The sequence below is a fragment of the Homalodisca vitripennis genome, chromosome 2 (assembly GCF_021130785.1).
Source record: "Homalodisca vitripennis isolate AUS2020 chromosome 2, UT_GWSS_2.1, whole genome shotgun sequence".
In the NCBI taxonomy this organism is placed as follows: Eukaryota; Metazoa; Arthropoda; class Insecta; order Hemiptera; family Cicadellidae; genus Homalodisca; species Homalodisca vitripennis.
In genome coordinates, this window is record NC_060208.1 from 75590874 (window position 1) to 75608701 (window position 17828).

At 29.9% G+C, this 17828-nt stretch overlaps 1 protein-coding gene and 1 long non-coding RNA gene across 2 annotated transcripts in view; one reads left to right on the forward strand and one right to left on the reverse strand.

Moving 5' to 3' along the window:
- Positions 1-3863: 3863 nt before the first annotated feature.
- Positions 3864-17828, reverse strand: part of LOC124354201 — a 54340-nt gene continuing 40375 nt past the window's right edge. The window contains exon 3 of the long non-coding RNA XR_006921663.1: positions 3864-5093. This is a non-coding gene — a long non-coding RNA (uncharacterized LOC124354201). The remainder of the gene's footprint in view (positions 5094-17828) is intronic.
- LOC124354199 (calcium-transporting ATPase type 2C member 1-like) overlaps positions 9462-17828 on the forward strand; it is a 110351-nt gene continuing 101984 nt past the window's right edge. Inside the window, 1 exon segment of the mRNA XM_046804479.1 lies at positions 9462-9794. Coding sequence (XP_046660435.1) covers positions 9657-9794 — 138 coding nt within the window. The 5' untranslated portion in view covers positions 9462-9656.

Below are 17828 nucleotides of genomic sequence, written 5' to 3' on the forward strand. Positions count from 1 at the left end.
AAAGCTTAACACGTAATTCGCTTACACATATTGTGCTAAGTGTTGAAGCAATTTTTTGCCTTTTCAAAAAAATGACCTTGATTTTCTTTACAATAAGCAAGAAAAGCAGTGATGATGCAGATGTGTTGTAATGGAGTGTAGTTAAGCAAGTGAAGCAAAATCTTCTAGATCACTTGGTCTCTTTACTTATCAAACGGTTCTTTTATATAGAGTACCACAAGGGTTACCATTGCTTGAGCATTGACTGATTGCCATTCGTTATAAATCAAGACCAGTGGTCTTCAAACTTTAGAGCCAGTGAGCCAACATAGCATTTACAAATCTTCTACTGAACTCCAAGAAATACTGGGACAAAGAGAGTACGCAAGATGGTAATAACACCTGTTATTGTCCATACATTTATTTACAGTATTAATCAAAAAAGATAGAAAGTGTAACAAAAGAGTTTAAAAGTATATTTTAATGAGAAGAGTGGAATTCATTTTGGCTATCAAGTATTTTCTTGTTTGGAGCGTATGTTATAGCCACCATTCTGATGCAGTTATCCAAATGTTCATCGGTCAGTCTGTTTCTGTATTTGCTTTTTATATAGTTCATACTTGAAAAAGATGCTTCACACAAGTATGTAGAATTGAACATAGCTTTCAATCTCAAAGCAACTCAAACCACAATTGTTTTTTTTTTGGGACTAGAGGCCAAATATTTCCAATGGTAGATAGGGTTCTTAGAGATAGATCATTTTGAAAATTAACAACTTCTATTTCAACTGCAGCCTGATCTTCACCAAAATGTTTTACAACACAAGTTGAGAGGCAAAATCTTGTAGCCACTTGGGATCTTTGGGTTCATTGAGATGCTCACCCCGTTCAATGAGAAATTCTACCAATGCAGGAGGCAACTCATTGAAACATTGCAAAACTCTGCCTCTACTAAGCTAACGTCAAATTGTAAGGAAAAATAACTACATCGATCAAAGTTGGTTTTATTCTTTGAAATTACATCGGAGCTCATAGCTTCAACTCTTCACCTTACTGCATTAGCAGAAAGCTGAACAGATTGAATATCAGACATAAACTGAGATTTGTTTTTAAAATTAACAAATAATGTAGACATATTATTTGCTGCTGCTTCTAAAAATGCAGTTTTAATCAACTCATTATCTTGTACTACGTTTGCTTAAACTAGCCATACTAAAAAACAAGGAAAGAGTTTAAACATGCAGGCATAACACACACAGCACAGCATAACCTCAGTCTGGCAACACGAGTGACAACAGCTGACTGCGTACTATTACTAGAGCTGCATCGGCTACAGTTGGTAAATGCCACTGCAAGCAGTGTTGCCAACCCGAGCATCCCGTGAGCTACCCAAAACTATCCTGTGAGCCACCGGTGGCTCGCGTTTGACTGTTTGGCGGCCACCGATCTAGACCAAAAGAATGTCAAGACTGCATGTGGTAAGTAAAATGTTAGGAAAAACTGCTTTCGTGGTTGTTATGGGAGAAAGAGCATCCTGAAGGTCTCCAGAAAATATTAAAATTTTAACTTAAGTGATATTTTAAACTGTATTAATTCTATACAGAACTCTACTTAAAATAATGTAAAATATTTATGTATATTATTTCTGGCGAAGTTAAAGACAAAAATATTACACAGTTTGATAATTACATTTTTACAAAAATTAAAACATAAATATTAGAAATATGCAAGTTTTAAAACATATAAAAGCATTTGTACAATTTCAAATTAAGTTGAAGAAATAATATAGTGGAGTTAAATACATAATAAATATACTAATAAAATAGAGCATTGAAAGTCCTGACATAATGTAACAAACAAGTTATTACACAGATGGACAGACAGACAGATGGATTGGCTTATACCTTTTGACCCCAAAGTTAACAGAGTTCTTTCTTTGTCCAAGAGGAATGTATGTACTAAGTTTGAAATCTCTAGGACGAGTTATCACACAGAAAGGCAGACAGATAGATAGGTCTACTGACAGACTGCCCCTCCAGAATCAATAGCTTTCTTACTTGGATCAAGAGGAACATACCTATCAAGTTTCAAGTCTCTAGGGCCTTTCTATCAACAGTTACCATTCAGACGAAAACACTGATTGAAAACAACAACATGATGTGAATAAGGCCTTAATGGGTCCTTAATCACATCTGTTTATTAGGTTCTAAACAGTGCACTGGGAAATTATCTTAACGTAGTTTTACAGACCTACAAAATTGTGAAATTAGTTTAAGATTTGACTACAGTCATATCAGAAAACTATATAAAGACACTTTATATCTAAATGACAGGATCTCAAAAGAGCAGATTGAGATATTGTGGATTATAACAGAAAGTAGCTAATTGTAGTGTTCATTGTGGTCTTTCCTGCCTTTCCCTAGCCCCCAATGACTGGATAAAACTTGATGGGAAGGATAAGAGAAGCGATACCCTCCATTTTAGAAGAATCCTAGTGTGGTTTTAATAATTTTGGCTAGAGAAGATCGTAGTATTGAAGTTTAAGAAGACACTTCAAACCAATTGATTGCAGAAAATACATGTTAAAAAATTGATTTTTTTTGCCACCTTGAAAACATTGGAAGTAAAATGTATTGTCAAATGTTTTCATATGAAGTCAAATGTATTTGAAGTAAATATGTACACCTGATATTGTATTTGAAAAATAAAGGCATTTTGGTCATTTGTCTTTTATCAATGGCCAAGACACAACTGGGTTGTTGTTACTCAACATGATGCTACATACTTAATAGACCTCAGTTAGAATTCATTTATAGCTGAGATTGAATTTATTGCAAATCAGATTTTTCACCACCATGTTCTGGATATTTTGTCAATTGCAAAATGCTTTCCAACAGCAGTCAAAGCAGGTCTTACATCAAAACTAGTTGAATGATACATCCAAACAAGTTGTATAAGGACAGTTTATGGCTCATTTATGTTTAAACTTCTAATAAGTTGAATACAGCAGACGCCTAACAGTGCGGAGGGTGAGACATATGCGGTCTCAATTGGTATAAACTTTGACTTTCCAGAGATAAACCTTACGTCTATATGGGGATTGTGTGGCAGACACTTTATGTGGTTGAACTAGTTCTGTTCTTTAAATAATGCTACTATACTGAATCTTTTGTGCAGTCTTATAATACATTTTAATCTTAGCCTATAGTAACTACCTAAGTTTTATGAATTAATTTAAAATGTTGAGTATTTTTTATTGTCAGAGTTTACTCAATATAATATGTGTTAATAGTTTTTGCAATATATCCATATTGCTGTTTTCTTAATTGATAACATAATCAAAGTTATAGACCATCAGTGCAGATGTGTTATAGTTAGAATCTAATTTTACAAGTCTTTAACATGTTAAATACAGCAGACAGCTTTCAGCACAGTGTCTGGGATAGTCGTTTAATCTCACTCAGTACCAACCAACAGTGAAAGTGTTAATGTTTCTATTTTCTTAATGTTAAATTTCAAGATTGAAGTTATATGCAAAGTCTTGTTTTTTTACTTTCATATTTGATTGTATTTGTTTAATACTGAATATAAATTTAAAATACTAAATTGTTATCAGTGTAGCCTTTCTATTTTATTTAGTAATGTTGTAAAATACTGTTTATTTTAATTTTTACATTAATGGCGCAAATTAATTTGATTATAATCTATTGTTTGAAATTTGATTCCTCTTATCTCATAGTTCTGGCAGTTTATGCACCACTATTAAATGTTATCTGAATTGGTTACAGTCTCTTTATGGCCTTGATTTCAGTCTTTGAGAAGGATATTGGTCTCATAACAAAGGCCTATTATACACAACAAAGATTTAGTTTGACAAAGAAATGTAATTAGGTAGTAACTGGGACTGTATCTGACGGAGTTTGGACACACTTTTGATGTAACAAATTAAACATTTTTGATTAAATTCGGAATTGTGAAATGTAACTCTTTCTTCCTGTAGCATTCTCAATACAGTAAGTAGTCCAAAAGCCGGATTACTGGATTTCAATTGAAAAACATGTTTAAACTATATAATAGAATGTATTGTTCAATTCTTACCTTAAATATGTACAATAGAGTCTTAAAATAAAAAAGTTAGCACATGGCATAAATGTTATTCTTTTTTTTGAAACTTTTCGGCCTGGAGAACTAACTTCAGCATTATGCACAAATGTTTTTTTTTTAGGTCAAAGTCTCCAAAAAGTCCACTTTTGTCTGCATTATACAACAGGTCTTGACCATATTTTAAATCACTGACAACTATTATAAACTTTTATTTATAATGCTCAACTACTGATTCATAAAAAAATAGTAATCAAAAAGTAATAAAATGCTTTTTCCAATATCAGATAATATTTCAAGCCACAAATAGTCACAGTACAGTACAACCCCACTGTTTATACATTATGCAGCACAAAATTTATCAACTTAACACACTACAAATACTAACCACCAATAAATTATGAACAACACAATAAGCAAAAATAATTAAATCTCTAAAATATTTCACAAACTTTCTCTACTATATATACACTATTCAAAAATGGTAAAATAATGCTGTTAAATACACTGTTATTATGAGCTGGGATCACAAATTGATGGCTATGATGACAACCTGCCTTTGTCTATTGGCTGGATTACTGGGGGATCCAGATGATCCAGGTGACAACCACTCGATTGCAATAAAAACTTGTTAAAACTGTGGTGAGTAACTTAGTAGCTATCCAGAGTTGTCAGCATCAACTCTCTTTAGTTCCTTCCAGTTCTTCTTGGATAATTTTGGTATTTTCTGTAGTGTTGCTTTATTATCTTGGTTGAGTTGTTTCAACTGGAACAGTAAGTTTCAATATCATAACTTATGTTTTTGAAGACATAATTTTATTAAAAGCCAGTCTAGCAAGGTAGTCTTATCATCATCCCGACTGGATATGGATTATGTTATCGACTTGAAAAAGAGTTCCTGACTTGCTGGCGAGAAAGTCTTTTTGCATGTTTGTCTGGTCCATTGGTCTCACCTTACCTATCACACTATTTTTCTTCTACCTCAAGTGGTAGCAACAGCCATTGATTGTTTACCTGAAAAACATGTGTTAAGTACAAATTTCAAGTTATATTACATTTGGGAACAGTTATTTATCTTACAATTTAGTTGTCATCTGGTTTACCTGAAAAACACATGTTAAGTAGAAATTTCGTTATTACATTTGGGCACTGTTATTTATCTTACAATTTAATTGTCATCTGGTTTACCTGAAAAACACATGTTAAGTAGAAATTTCAAGTTATTACATTTGGGCACTGTTATTTATCTTATAATTTAATTGTCATCTGGTTTACCTGAAAAACACATGTTAAGTAGAAATTTCAAGTTATTACATTTGGGCATTGTTATTTATCTTACAATTTAATTGTCATCTGGTTTACCTGAAAAACACATGTTAAGTAGAAATTTCAAGTTATTACATTTGGGCACTGTTATTTATCTTATAATTTAATTATCATCTGGTTCTCATATACCCCTTTTTGTGTTTTTACGTATTTCAATGTATTGAACACATTTTAATAAATGAAAAGTCCAAACCCTCTGTATGAGGTGAATGTATAGAATGAGTGTGGATGCCAAGTGTAGCCTTATTATTGCTTAAGGTAAACTCTGATCTTTACAAAAGTTTTAATCAAAAGTATAGTTATCGTAGAGGCCAAAAGATCTAAAGTTTAGATTCAAAATGGATGTGTAAGGATTCCTAGTTCCCAGTGCATCAACCTAAACTTATTGTGCACAGTTTACCAGAGACTTCAAACTACTTAAATACTGCACACACTTATGAAGTTATAGATGAAGTATACCCACAATTTTCTCATATGCCATAACTCTAAATATGTCAAACAGCCAACTTGGACACACTCAACTTTCAACTAGTTACATTCACATTGAATGGAAATGACCACTGAAGCTTTGTGAGAATACCAAGGACAAGTTTCTCCTCTATTCCCTCCCAAATACATGTCCTTCAAGAATCTGGATTGTATGAGTAATATACAATGCAACTAGTATCCAACCTTATATTAACCACGTATAAAATATAATTATGTTTTAAGTGTTGAATAAAACAGATGGCAGTATTAATCTACATTCCAGCAGCCTATCACAAGATAAAGTAACTTTACAGTACGATATTTGAAAATTTCACAAAAACAATATTTTCTTCCATTGAAGAAAGAAGAGCATAAATTTATTATTTATTTGTTAGATTCTTTTAAATTAAAATAATTAAAATGCAATAAACTTTTTTGCACAAATCAGATACATTTTGCCACCTACAAAATATAGTGCATACCATATATATTCCTGAAATTTTGTGAGGAGCAATTTACAATTGGAGGAAATTAAAAGATAAAATTAACTGTATTAGATGTCTTGTAAAAGTATTGTAAAATGTAAAAGTTTATTGGAGCTGATGTGTAATGTAATATCTCTTATATAGCCGTCCAAAACGATTTTGATATCTTGGTTGAGCTGTAACTTGGGTACATTTAATGGTATAAAGATTGTGTAACAACTTATTTTATTTCCTGTAAAGAGACAGAGGAAGAGGAATTTAAGAGGGATTTTCTGTAATGGTCCTTAGGAAACATACAATCTACCACAACGTAAATGTTAAGAGCTGATAAACAGTTTCACTTAGTAAAAACGTTAAACCTTTTGTTTAAAATTTGTTGACATGGCAACGAGAAAAGATGTACTTTGTGAGAAAACAAATACTTTATGTTAAAAATCATCTTTTAAAGAGTTTTAATCATCTATAAAATAAGAAAATACTATCTAGAGATATTTTAAAATTAAACTTACATGCTGAATTTAACTTAAATCAGCCTGTCCAATTGTAGATATCGCCTATGCAAGCATGTTATAAATCTAATAGGCTAACAATAGTCAAGAATAAATAAAAATTACACATTCCCCCCCTCCCACTGTATTAAGTGTATTATTTTTTGCATTTTAATTATTTAAAAAAGTTTTAAATTTAAATAAAAAATACAAACAACAAAGACTTTTTGAATTCAAAACAAAGCCAGAGTTTCCGAGCACCCTGTTGTTTGCCAGTAATCAATTAGTTATTGGTCAACACTCTTTATTTTCCACAATCTATAATAAGATCTCGTGAATCAACACTGACTCTTTTGTATAAACAATGAGAGTCCATAACAGTGTTAGAACCTAATGTCAGTAAATGGGTGCAGTGTAGTAGTGAGACTGTATCTGAGGATAGCGAGACGGGAGTAACTCGCAGTGCACTAAAGCTGTCTTGGAACTCATCTTTGTCCTAACATGAATGTTGTTATTGGTCTCTTCGAACTTTCGAGGGAGGATAGAAGGAAGGTACATAGTATTTTTATTCTACAAGATAGCATTCATAGCTGACTTTTCACATAAATAACAGAACTGGTTCTCTTGGTAAAAACCAATTTTTATACATTTTTCTTTATTTTGATAAATATGGTGCAGTTGTAAAACATAGTATTGTTCCGATATTATTTACAAAGTTAATTATACCAGCACTTAGGAAAGCGTGTCATCAATAGTCTAACCACTTTATTCCATAATATGTACAAGGTACAAAGTATAGTGTCACTACAGTAAAACTAAATACTAATATTAATATAAAATTAAATTAAAAAGATGGTAAAACTAGTTCATTTAAATATACTATAATAACTTACATCTTAACAATTTATCTTCAATTCTTCTTTAAATTAATTAACTGATTTTTATATTACAAAATTCCTCAAAAGAATATAGAGATAACTTAGTTAAATAATCCTTTACTTCTTTTTTAAATTTTAACAAATCTTTTTCATTATAAATTTTGTTGGCAAATTATGTAAATATCTCACATCTCTGTAATATATTGTCTTATTATATTATATACTGCCATGATTTGAGTCCAGAAAAATATGTTTAACAGAATCTGTGTATATTAAATGTTTCATGACTCAAATATTTTTTTAGGACTATTAACCTGTCTAAATTGCTTGTTGTTGCTCCATAAATGCTTATTCTATAAGCTAAATATGAGTGGATAAGTGAGATGTATTAATTTAAGCATATTTAAATTGATAATTTTTGCCATTTGTCATAATGCATATAGACCAATAGATACTTTATTAGTAACATGATCTACATGTTTATGCTAACCTAAATTTTTATCTTTTATGAGTCCTTTTAACTTTGTGTGGTCTTCTTATTTAAATCTGTTATTTTCTAGAAAAAAATCACTGTTGAAATTTGATCTATATTGTTAAGTAGGAAAAGAAATATAATTTGTTAAAATGCATATACAGTAGTTTAAAAGAATGCTGTTCATGTTTTCTAGTAGAACTTTAAACTACATTTGTACAAATCATAAACAGATTTTTCACAATTATATTTATCATATTATATTTTTTATAAAAAATAAAATAAAATATCATAATATACTATATATAAATTTATATAAGTATATATATATATATATATATATTTATCATATTATATTTTTTATAAAAAATAAAAAATAATATGATAATATAATATGATACATTCACTTACTTAGTCATCGTGGCAGAGATTTAAAACAACAATTAAAACCAGTGTAGTCCATTATGTATAAGTAATATATTGTAAACCATTAAGTTTGCAATATAATTATATAAAAATTCGACAATCATATCAATTTACTTTATTTTTAAGATTTTAAAATATTTTATAGTTTATGTAAATCATAATTTCAGTTCAAACATTTTAAGACCTAGAATTATATAAGTAGTTTATTTTTAAAGTTTAAAAATATGTATAGTATATGTAAAAAATTTCAAAATTATTGTTTTTAATAATAACAACCATCTGAGGGATTTGGTAATGTTTTAGTGGCTACCAAAGGACTATCAATCAAGAAATCTTTTATATTATGAGGTTTTCAGACAGTTTTGAAACATGTGATTTCACATTTAATTTATGAGCTGCAAAAAGTTTATTTCCAAGTACATTTTACATTTTTAAATGATCATTTGGTGGTGCGGATCCTGTAAATTATTCCTGTGCCTTGTATTATAATTATGGTGAAGTTTTACTTGGCTAATCACATTTAAATTATTCTGAACAAATAAAATGCAAAATTTTAAAGGTTTTATGATTAACTAATTAACTCTAGTAATTATTATTAAATGCTAGTAATTTTTTATTAATAAAAAAGTAAATTTTTCTTCTTTACTTCTGAAAACACATCAAGACTTGAGTAGTGAAGTTAATTAATTATATTTCACTTTAAAACCTTGTAAATTAATCCAATTAGGATGAGAGCAATAAACAACGTGACTGAGGGACACTGTCACAATGACCAGGTGACTGAAGATAGGTGACAGTTGACATGGCAGGGAGGGGGAATGTAGTCCGGCAGTTAGGTGATTGTTGTCAGTTGTATGTGTACACTCAGAGGTGTGCTGTTACCGTTGTTACTGTCAACACCGTATCTTATGTTCTGGAACTGAGATAAAATTAATGTGTTCTCGACACAGTAATGTGTTCAAATGTAAATTTGCCGCTGTAAATATTCATGTGCCAGTAACTCCATTGTTCAGTCTTCATTGAGATCTCGCGCAATGTCAGACAGTACAACCCCCGACGGGACTGAGAATGCTTCAGAGAAGAAAAATCAGAACGCCATAGACGCAATTCAGATTTCCGTTCTAAAGTTGGTATCCAATGCAAACTCTCAACAGGACAAAGATGGGGAAAAGGTAGGACGTATTTGGCATTTCAGAGTGTTGATTTTTATTTGAAAAAGTCACCACAGAATTATCTATAATGGTGTGGGTCTGTTGGTTATCAGTGTGTTAATGCTTTTAATATCAAATTTAGATAACGGACAAGTCTGGCTTTATTCATTAGTTGCAAAGTATGATTTCAGACGTTTCACTAGTATTACGTTGAGTGTTTGTCGTTGTGACAAATTACACTTATATTTTTTAAATGCCATATTGTATATCAAGTGTAAAATCTGAATTTAATTTTTTACACATTTCTTAAGGATTTTAACATTCCAAGTATGTGTGATGCCGATAATTTTGATGAAGATAATGAAAATGATACAACACCGTTAATAATTCACGTGGCAGATGTAAGTTATTAGTGTCGGTCATGTTTGAGTTTCCTAGAGATTAGGCATGTTATGAGATGATAACAAAATAATATGATTATAATAACATTATAACTATAAAGTATATTATTTGATTGTAAATTAAGGTACAGTTGAAAGTTATAGCTTTATTAGTATTAATTTAAAAATCAGCAGACTTCAAACATTTAATTATTTAGTAAGTCCAATAAACATAACTTAGAAAATTTGTATATTATATCTACAGCAGCTGAAAAGAATTACTTCAAATTCTAAGAAAGTAAATCTTATCATATTTTATTGTTGAGCAAATTCAGTAAACTATGTTTTATTTTGTAATTTTTGAGAGAGACGAGTTGTAAATGTACACCAAGAAAATGGTTGATGATAAGATTCATTATCATAATATACTGTTCCTTAGATAGTAAAAAATGTTTCTCTTTGTTTTCTCATATTTAATTAATAGTATCGAGATCAAATACATTCAATTAAAAAATGTGAACGTTTCATTTATTTCTGTTGCAAGTGACATTGATTAAATTATAATTAAAATTGAGTTAATTTTTGTCTTTAAATATGGGTACTAACAAGTTTATCTATTTTATTCTTCTAAATTTAAATTATTCATGGGTAGTTCTTGAAATATTACATGACAGTCTAAACAGTAAATGATCATCAAAGAATACCAAAAGAAACAATCAGACATTTTGTTTGAAACACATTAGAAAATCTTTAGAAACTTAGGTAATTGAAAAGACCCTTTGTTACTGATGTTTGCATGTAATCCAGGGAAGACCAGAGTAACACCAGTGACCCAAATACAAGCTTAGTGAATCAGCATATTGTCAATGTTCGCGAAGAAGTATTGAATATTCAGTGTTCCACTTGGTACCGGTAGTTACTATTGTTATTCATTAGATATTAGACGGGTCACTGGTAATTTTGTCTGCCGTTTGTCAACAACAAATTCAGCTAATGTACTTTTAATATGGTTGTAATGATTGTTGGACAATGTGTGCTTTCAATGTTATTGTAAAATGACCGACTAGTTCTAAGATTGGACCATCAATAAATTGAATGTAAAGGTGTGTCAGATATAATCTTAAGGTAGAGTAAACCAGTATTGGATTGGAAGTTCAGCTAGTGGGATTTGTAATATGGTTGTAATGATTGTTCGTAGGGGACAATATGTGTGTTGTAAATGTCAAAGTAAAATGGCAGACTAGTGCAATGATTGGACCGAAAATAAATGTAACGTAAAGGTGTGTCAGTTATGATCATTATAAGGTAGAGTGAACCGATACTGAGATTGTTATCTATCTCGTAAATTTGAACAATAGGTCATTGTAAGAGTAATATCTCTTCCTAGAATTGACAACAAGTTTGTTCCAATTATGTTCTTTTTAGACAAGCATCCAAATACAAATTCTGCATTTTTATTGAGAAATCACCATCTAAGACTCATGAGATTTTCCTTAAAATCCTGTTTCTCATGCAGCCTTGCAACGCAATCCAATTACAATTATTCAAAATACTGTTTCTTAAACAAGAAAAAAAATGTGATTAGTTGCCAAAGCTTTTGAGAATAAGATAAGGTGTAGTAAATAGTCATTAAACACTATCTTAGTTTTTCATATGAGTGTCATGTTTATAGAAAGCAACATCTCTATAAATAATTACTTGTATATTATATATCAATGAGGTGTTCAGTTTCAGAATGTGGACATACATTGTAGTGTTGTTAGAAAAGAATGTAATGTGATCCTAGTATACAGTGTATAGCACCAACATTTAAAAATTAGTAAAATAATGTATATAAAAATATTAGACTGTAAATTACAACAAAAGCTACTTATGTGGGTTTATTCTCAAAGATTAAATTCTGTGTATTTTTTAAATGATCCCTTTTAGTACCAGCCATTGTTATATCCCCAGTAAAGTAAAACAACTGACCCAACCAGTAATATCGTGTCAGAATGTACTTATCCAATCCGGACCAGCGATCGATATATCACTGGTTCAGTAATTTTAGTTTTTCATTACTGTTTTGGGGAGTGTATCACTAAAAACTGAATGGTAATTGAATTAACAATTTACAACCACACAAATGCCTGTTCCGTCTTTGTTTGCAGTGCATATATTTATAAACAAATGCCAAACAATGATAGTAATTTATAAACAGATGTCAAACAATGATAGTAATAATGCTGGAATTGATATAATGTACATAGTATGGCTTTGCACACTTTTGTGCATAGTGTAAATACTAGTATAAGGCATTTTATAAGAGATTTGTGTCATTAATCCATCCTAGACATCTAAACAAACCCAAAAAGGAAGTTTTATTTTTTTTAAATTTCATATTCATATAATTGCCTGCTCTATTGATGTTTTATATGGCTGTTTTTGCATGTTTGGTTCACTTTTACAATGCAATATACAGAATATACTAAGAATAATTTCCACAGTACATAAGGTCTACATTGCCTTGCCTACAAACTGAAACTTAATTTTAAATAAATTTTGATTTAATAAAGGTAATACATTTCTGCATATTTGGTCATTATGGTACTTGGAACAGCTACCTATATGTGTTGGGTTTCTAGTCATGGTTTTTTTACAACTGTTAGAAATACACATCCTAATAGGTCTTTGCACCTTTGGAACATATTCCCAAATTGGCGGTGTGCAATTTTGGGGCATATTAGATTTCTAGTCCTGATCCCATAAGGGGTAAAATTTTATTTTACTCAAAATTTTGAGTTTATCGTTGTTTGACTATTTATTTATGAATGATTATCATTATCTACAGTCGCATCTCGATACATTTATTGTTTACATCAGTACTGAATCACTCATTAATATGTTACTGCGGGAACGTTGTTATATTGTCCAGTCCATCATGAGCTGAAGGTCATGCTGTTGAATATGCTGTGTCATGTCATTAAAGTAATCAGCTGGAGATTTGTCAGCAGTGGGTATTGTTTAGGAAATGCACTTGATTTAGAATAGGGGAAAAACTACACCGATTGTCTCTTAAAGAGGAACTTGAATAATGAACAAGGCTGACAGATAATTATGCAATTTAGACAAGAATCTTTCTCCCAGTATTGTTAAATTGTAAATTATGCATAGTCGTAGATGCTGCTCTCCAAGTATTTCAGCAATACATTCTGTACTCTTTATTAATACACTGTGCTGTCCTTTATTTTTGTACATTCCAATTCAAAAGCTAATTTCCATGTAATTTATTATTGGAAAAAATAATAGAAAGTTGGAAGATTTTTCTTGTATGAAGTATTGTTACTTAGTATAACAAATCAAAAAATATTTTAAATGTCTAGCCTGTTAACAAAATTACAGCAGGTTATGTCAAGTGAATAGGATTCAGTACTTTTCTATGCACACTTGTTACTGTGGAAGACAGTCTAATAATTAGATTGTCGTCTTTAGAGCATCCATATCAAGTCTTGTCTCAATTATGCATTTTACTTCAATAGACGTTTAGAAAGCCTAAAGTGTTGTGTTTTTTGATGATGAAGAGAAATTTTGGTACCTTTTTTAATGTCCATGAGACACAGCCAACTCCACATATTTAACCCTTAATAACCCAGATTTTAAAGTGAAAGCAACACATGAGGGAGTTTTGTTAAAACTGTACACATTATCATGTCCAGTACACTGGGCTGTTACAGGTTAAGTATAAACTCCAAACTAGATTTTCAAGTTGTAAGTACATAAAAGAAGAAGAATGGAAGAATAGTTATATATCTGATAGAGAAATCTAAGTTTGTCTCATGATTATTTAGTTAATTTAAACATGACAGACATTTTTATTCCTTCCACAATTTAATTTATTATTAAAAGCGCTTTTGCTGGTTAAGGCATCATCAGTTATTGTTCTTTTATATTAAAACCTAAGCATACAAAGCAGGAAATTAGGCAGTCTGTAAAAGTTTACTTCAAAACTAAATTTTTTAAAATTATAGGGTAAATTACTTAAAAGACCAATGAAAATGTTGTCCCTTCGAGCTTTTACATATTGATTTTAACAATTTAACAATTAAGCAGTTAAAAATGAATCTTTACATTAAAATGTCAGTCCATTTCGGAAGGTCAGGAGGCTATTTAAAAATGTAATTATTAAAATGAAATGTAAATATTTGCACTGGTTTCATTTTAGATGGTTATAATAAATGTATAAATTATGACAATAATAGTAATCCTTTGAATAATGTATTGGATAATATAGAATGATTTAGGTATGAAGTAAGTTTTAGATTGCTATTTTGTGTAGGATCAGCACCAATCCCTCAGTTTAGTTCCTTTCTTTGAAATATAAATACCTGTTGTCGATAGTTTGGTTCATTGTAAACACCTTGATATCATATTTATTGCTGTTTCTATTTCTCTTTATGGTTTAAAACATTGCCAACACTACTCTTCGATTATGAGCCAAACTGCAGTTAGTGAATCAAGGAAGGGAAGGGTACAGGTTCAACTTTATGTGCATTCGTATTCTCTTTGAGTACTGAGGTCTTGGATTCTTTGAAACTTACATCTGGGCTACTTAGGAGAACCATAAGGTATTTTATTATTTGCAACTCTATTGTGCGAAAGAATAATCACAAGAGCTGCAGGTGCTGTGCTAATTGGGATTTCTTTCAGCGATCATTTTAGGTTGTTTTTGAGATGTGATCGAGTCGAATAAAGGTATTTGTTAATCGATTGCTTTCTTTCTGGGTGTTACTGTAAAAGTAGAATCTCAGCCATGGAATTATTGACCTGAGTATTAATAATAAATTGAAAAAGAATTGATGTTTTTATAGTGTCTGTGTTGGCAAAGAATTGTGTATGTAAGACGACCTCATCATCAGCCAAGTCTTACAGACTGGAGTTTTTCTAGTACTATTTTCTGTTTTAACTTTTAGATACTACTTATGGTTAAACAATGGTTTTTTATTTTTGTTACTTTTATTTTGTTCTTTGCTTTTTATTACTGTTATGATTTTGTTCGTCTTTATTGTGCTGCACTCTTGTTTCAGGAGGCATACAGCTGACCATCTATTATAATTGTTTTGTAAGTTTTCTCACTACATTTGCTATTCAAACATGGTTAAGGGATGCTTGTCATAATGTTAATATATAAAAATAACAGAATTACCCCTAATTGGAATAATAAATAACAGAATTACCCCTAATTAATTGGGATAAGGGATTTTGCATAATAACTTTTAGAGATGAAATAATTTAATCGTTAGTTGATTATCATCTAACACCACTAATAATGTAAGTTAAACTTAAACAAAATTTGTTTCTCTCATAATATAGAGTTTTTAGTCATGGAAATTGAAATATTATTTGTAGAAATAAATAGAGGTTAAATTAAACATTCCCTACATTATAAAAATGATTAAATATGTTTTCAATAACTCATTTGAAATTTTATTGGTTTTCATTAACATGTTCAAGTACGACATATTTAGGGGTTGAGCACCTGAAATTCCAAACTTATCTTTAAGCCTATTGTATTCATTTAGCATTATAATTACAGAATATAATACATTTTATAAAAAAAAACCTTTTTGATCAAAATACTCTGACTACCATGGCGTCATTGGTACTAGCGATGTGAATACGTGTCACACTGACCAAATATTTGTATTGAAACTCTTGATATAATATATACGGGCATATATAGGAATAACATAGCTAAATAACATAATTTATGAAGATGAAATGTTACTTTTTACGTAAAAAGTACTATTATGTCACCTTGGCATCATCAGTACTAATGATGTTGATTGTAACCTCAAACTCAATCGTCTCTCAAGTAATAATAGAAAAACATGTGAAAAAATAGTGGGAATCCTAGTCTGAAAATAGTAACAGAAACATGTAAAAGACTGATGGGAATCGACTCAACAATCCGTACAGCTATCTACAAATCAAATGAAGTTTGTTGTAAACATTAAAAAAAGTCAATACTTTGAAGACTGATTTACTGAAGTAAAGCTCAATTTGGTATTCTTAAACATCTAAATAAACATTTACTATAGCGATCTAATTACATTATTAATTAGAAATGAATGTGGCGGCTTAAAAATATCCTTGTACTGATGCCACAGTTGCTGGTAATAGTGGTGTGACTTGTGCATGACACCACCATAGTATCACCAGAATTGAACGTGTTAAATACAGACCATTTAAAAGTTACATCTAAATTGTTCACAATTATTGATTAAATAAAATTTGTTAGAGGAATAAATATGTCGATTCCATACCCAAATTTTGAGCTTTAATTATAATAAAATTGAGCTAGTGGAGGACTTCTCATGATCAAAGATAAATAATAATAATCACTGTAAAAGTCAAATGGACCTTTAACATACTCAATAAAAAAGTGTATTGAATGAAAACTTTTACTGAAAGTAAATATCATGTTTCAATTACACAGCTGCAACTATTTACTGATATCTTATCAACCAATAGTTTAATCAGTACAGCTGCTCAACACTCTTAACAAATTTAACAAATCCAAGTGAACTGTAATATGCATTATCTCTGTAGGTCTATTGCACTTTAGTCAAGGTCAAGTTTAAGTTATTTCCAACTAAATTTATCTGGGTTAATGTTATCATAAAAAAAGGATTGATACATTTCTTGTTTATAATATAACAATTGTACAAACAGCAAATCTCACTTTCTAATTATTACTTAATACTAAGATTCATTCATACCGACAAAAAATATGCTTCCATATAAATGAACTTTTTCTCTAATCAAGGATTATTCTAAATTTATTTATTTTATTGTCTTAATTGTCTTATAGGATTTAGATTATAATAATATTAAAAAGAAATAAAAGCAACTAAAGAAATTCAATATTTTGTTGAGAAAAACATAAATGCAAACAAATCTTAAAGTCTATTATTGTTGCACCTAAACTGGACTATCCAGAACAAGTATAAAATATTACATATTTGTGTAAGAAAATGATTTAGGCTAAAATATGAAACCTATATGATTTAATTTAAATATAGTGTACTATCTTATATTTGGAATAATAAACAACACATAGTGATGACCATATAACATCATAGGGAATATATGTTTATTTGGTTAAAAAATAATGGTATTTGGGTTTAAACAATATTAATAATTTAAAAAACTAAAAAGGCTTATCTTTATAAAATATTTATAACTTAGACTTATATGGTGAATTTCATAAAAATTCTGATATTTGACTCAAAATAAAATTGAAATTTTTATTTAAACCAATTTAATCAGATTTTAGAGGAATACAGTTTTTGTCAAACAAGCAGTGGTGTATAAAAATTGAGATATTTATCAATTTGGCTTATTTATTAATGACCAATTCTTATATTCATACAATTAAAACAGAAATATTTTGACTGTGTCAAATGAGACATTTTCTAAAAGCTCTTTAGACTCTGGAGGTCCCAAAACTGATTTTTTCAAAGAAAAACTAAAATGTGATATTTAATGTTATTTTTTACCTATTTTGTGTATAGTGGGGGAAAATAAAATTTATTAACATTATTAGCAGTAAAATTTAGAAAAACGTATTGATGGAACTAGCAGAATCAGCACTGTATTATTAAACCATTCATCATTATTATCTTCAAGAAATGAG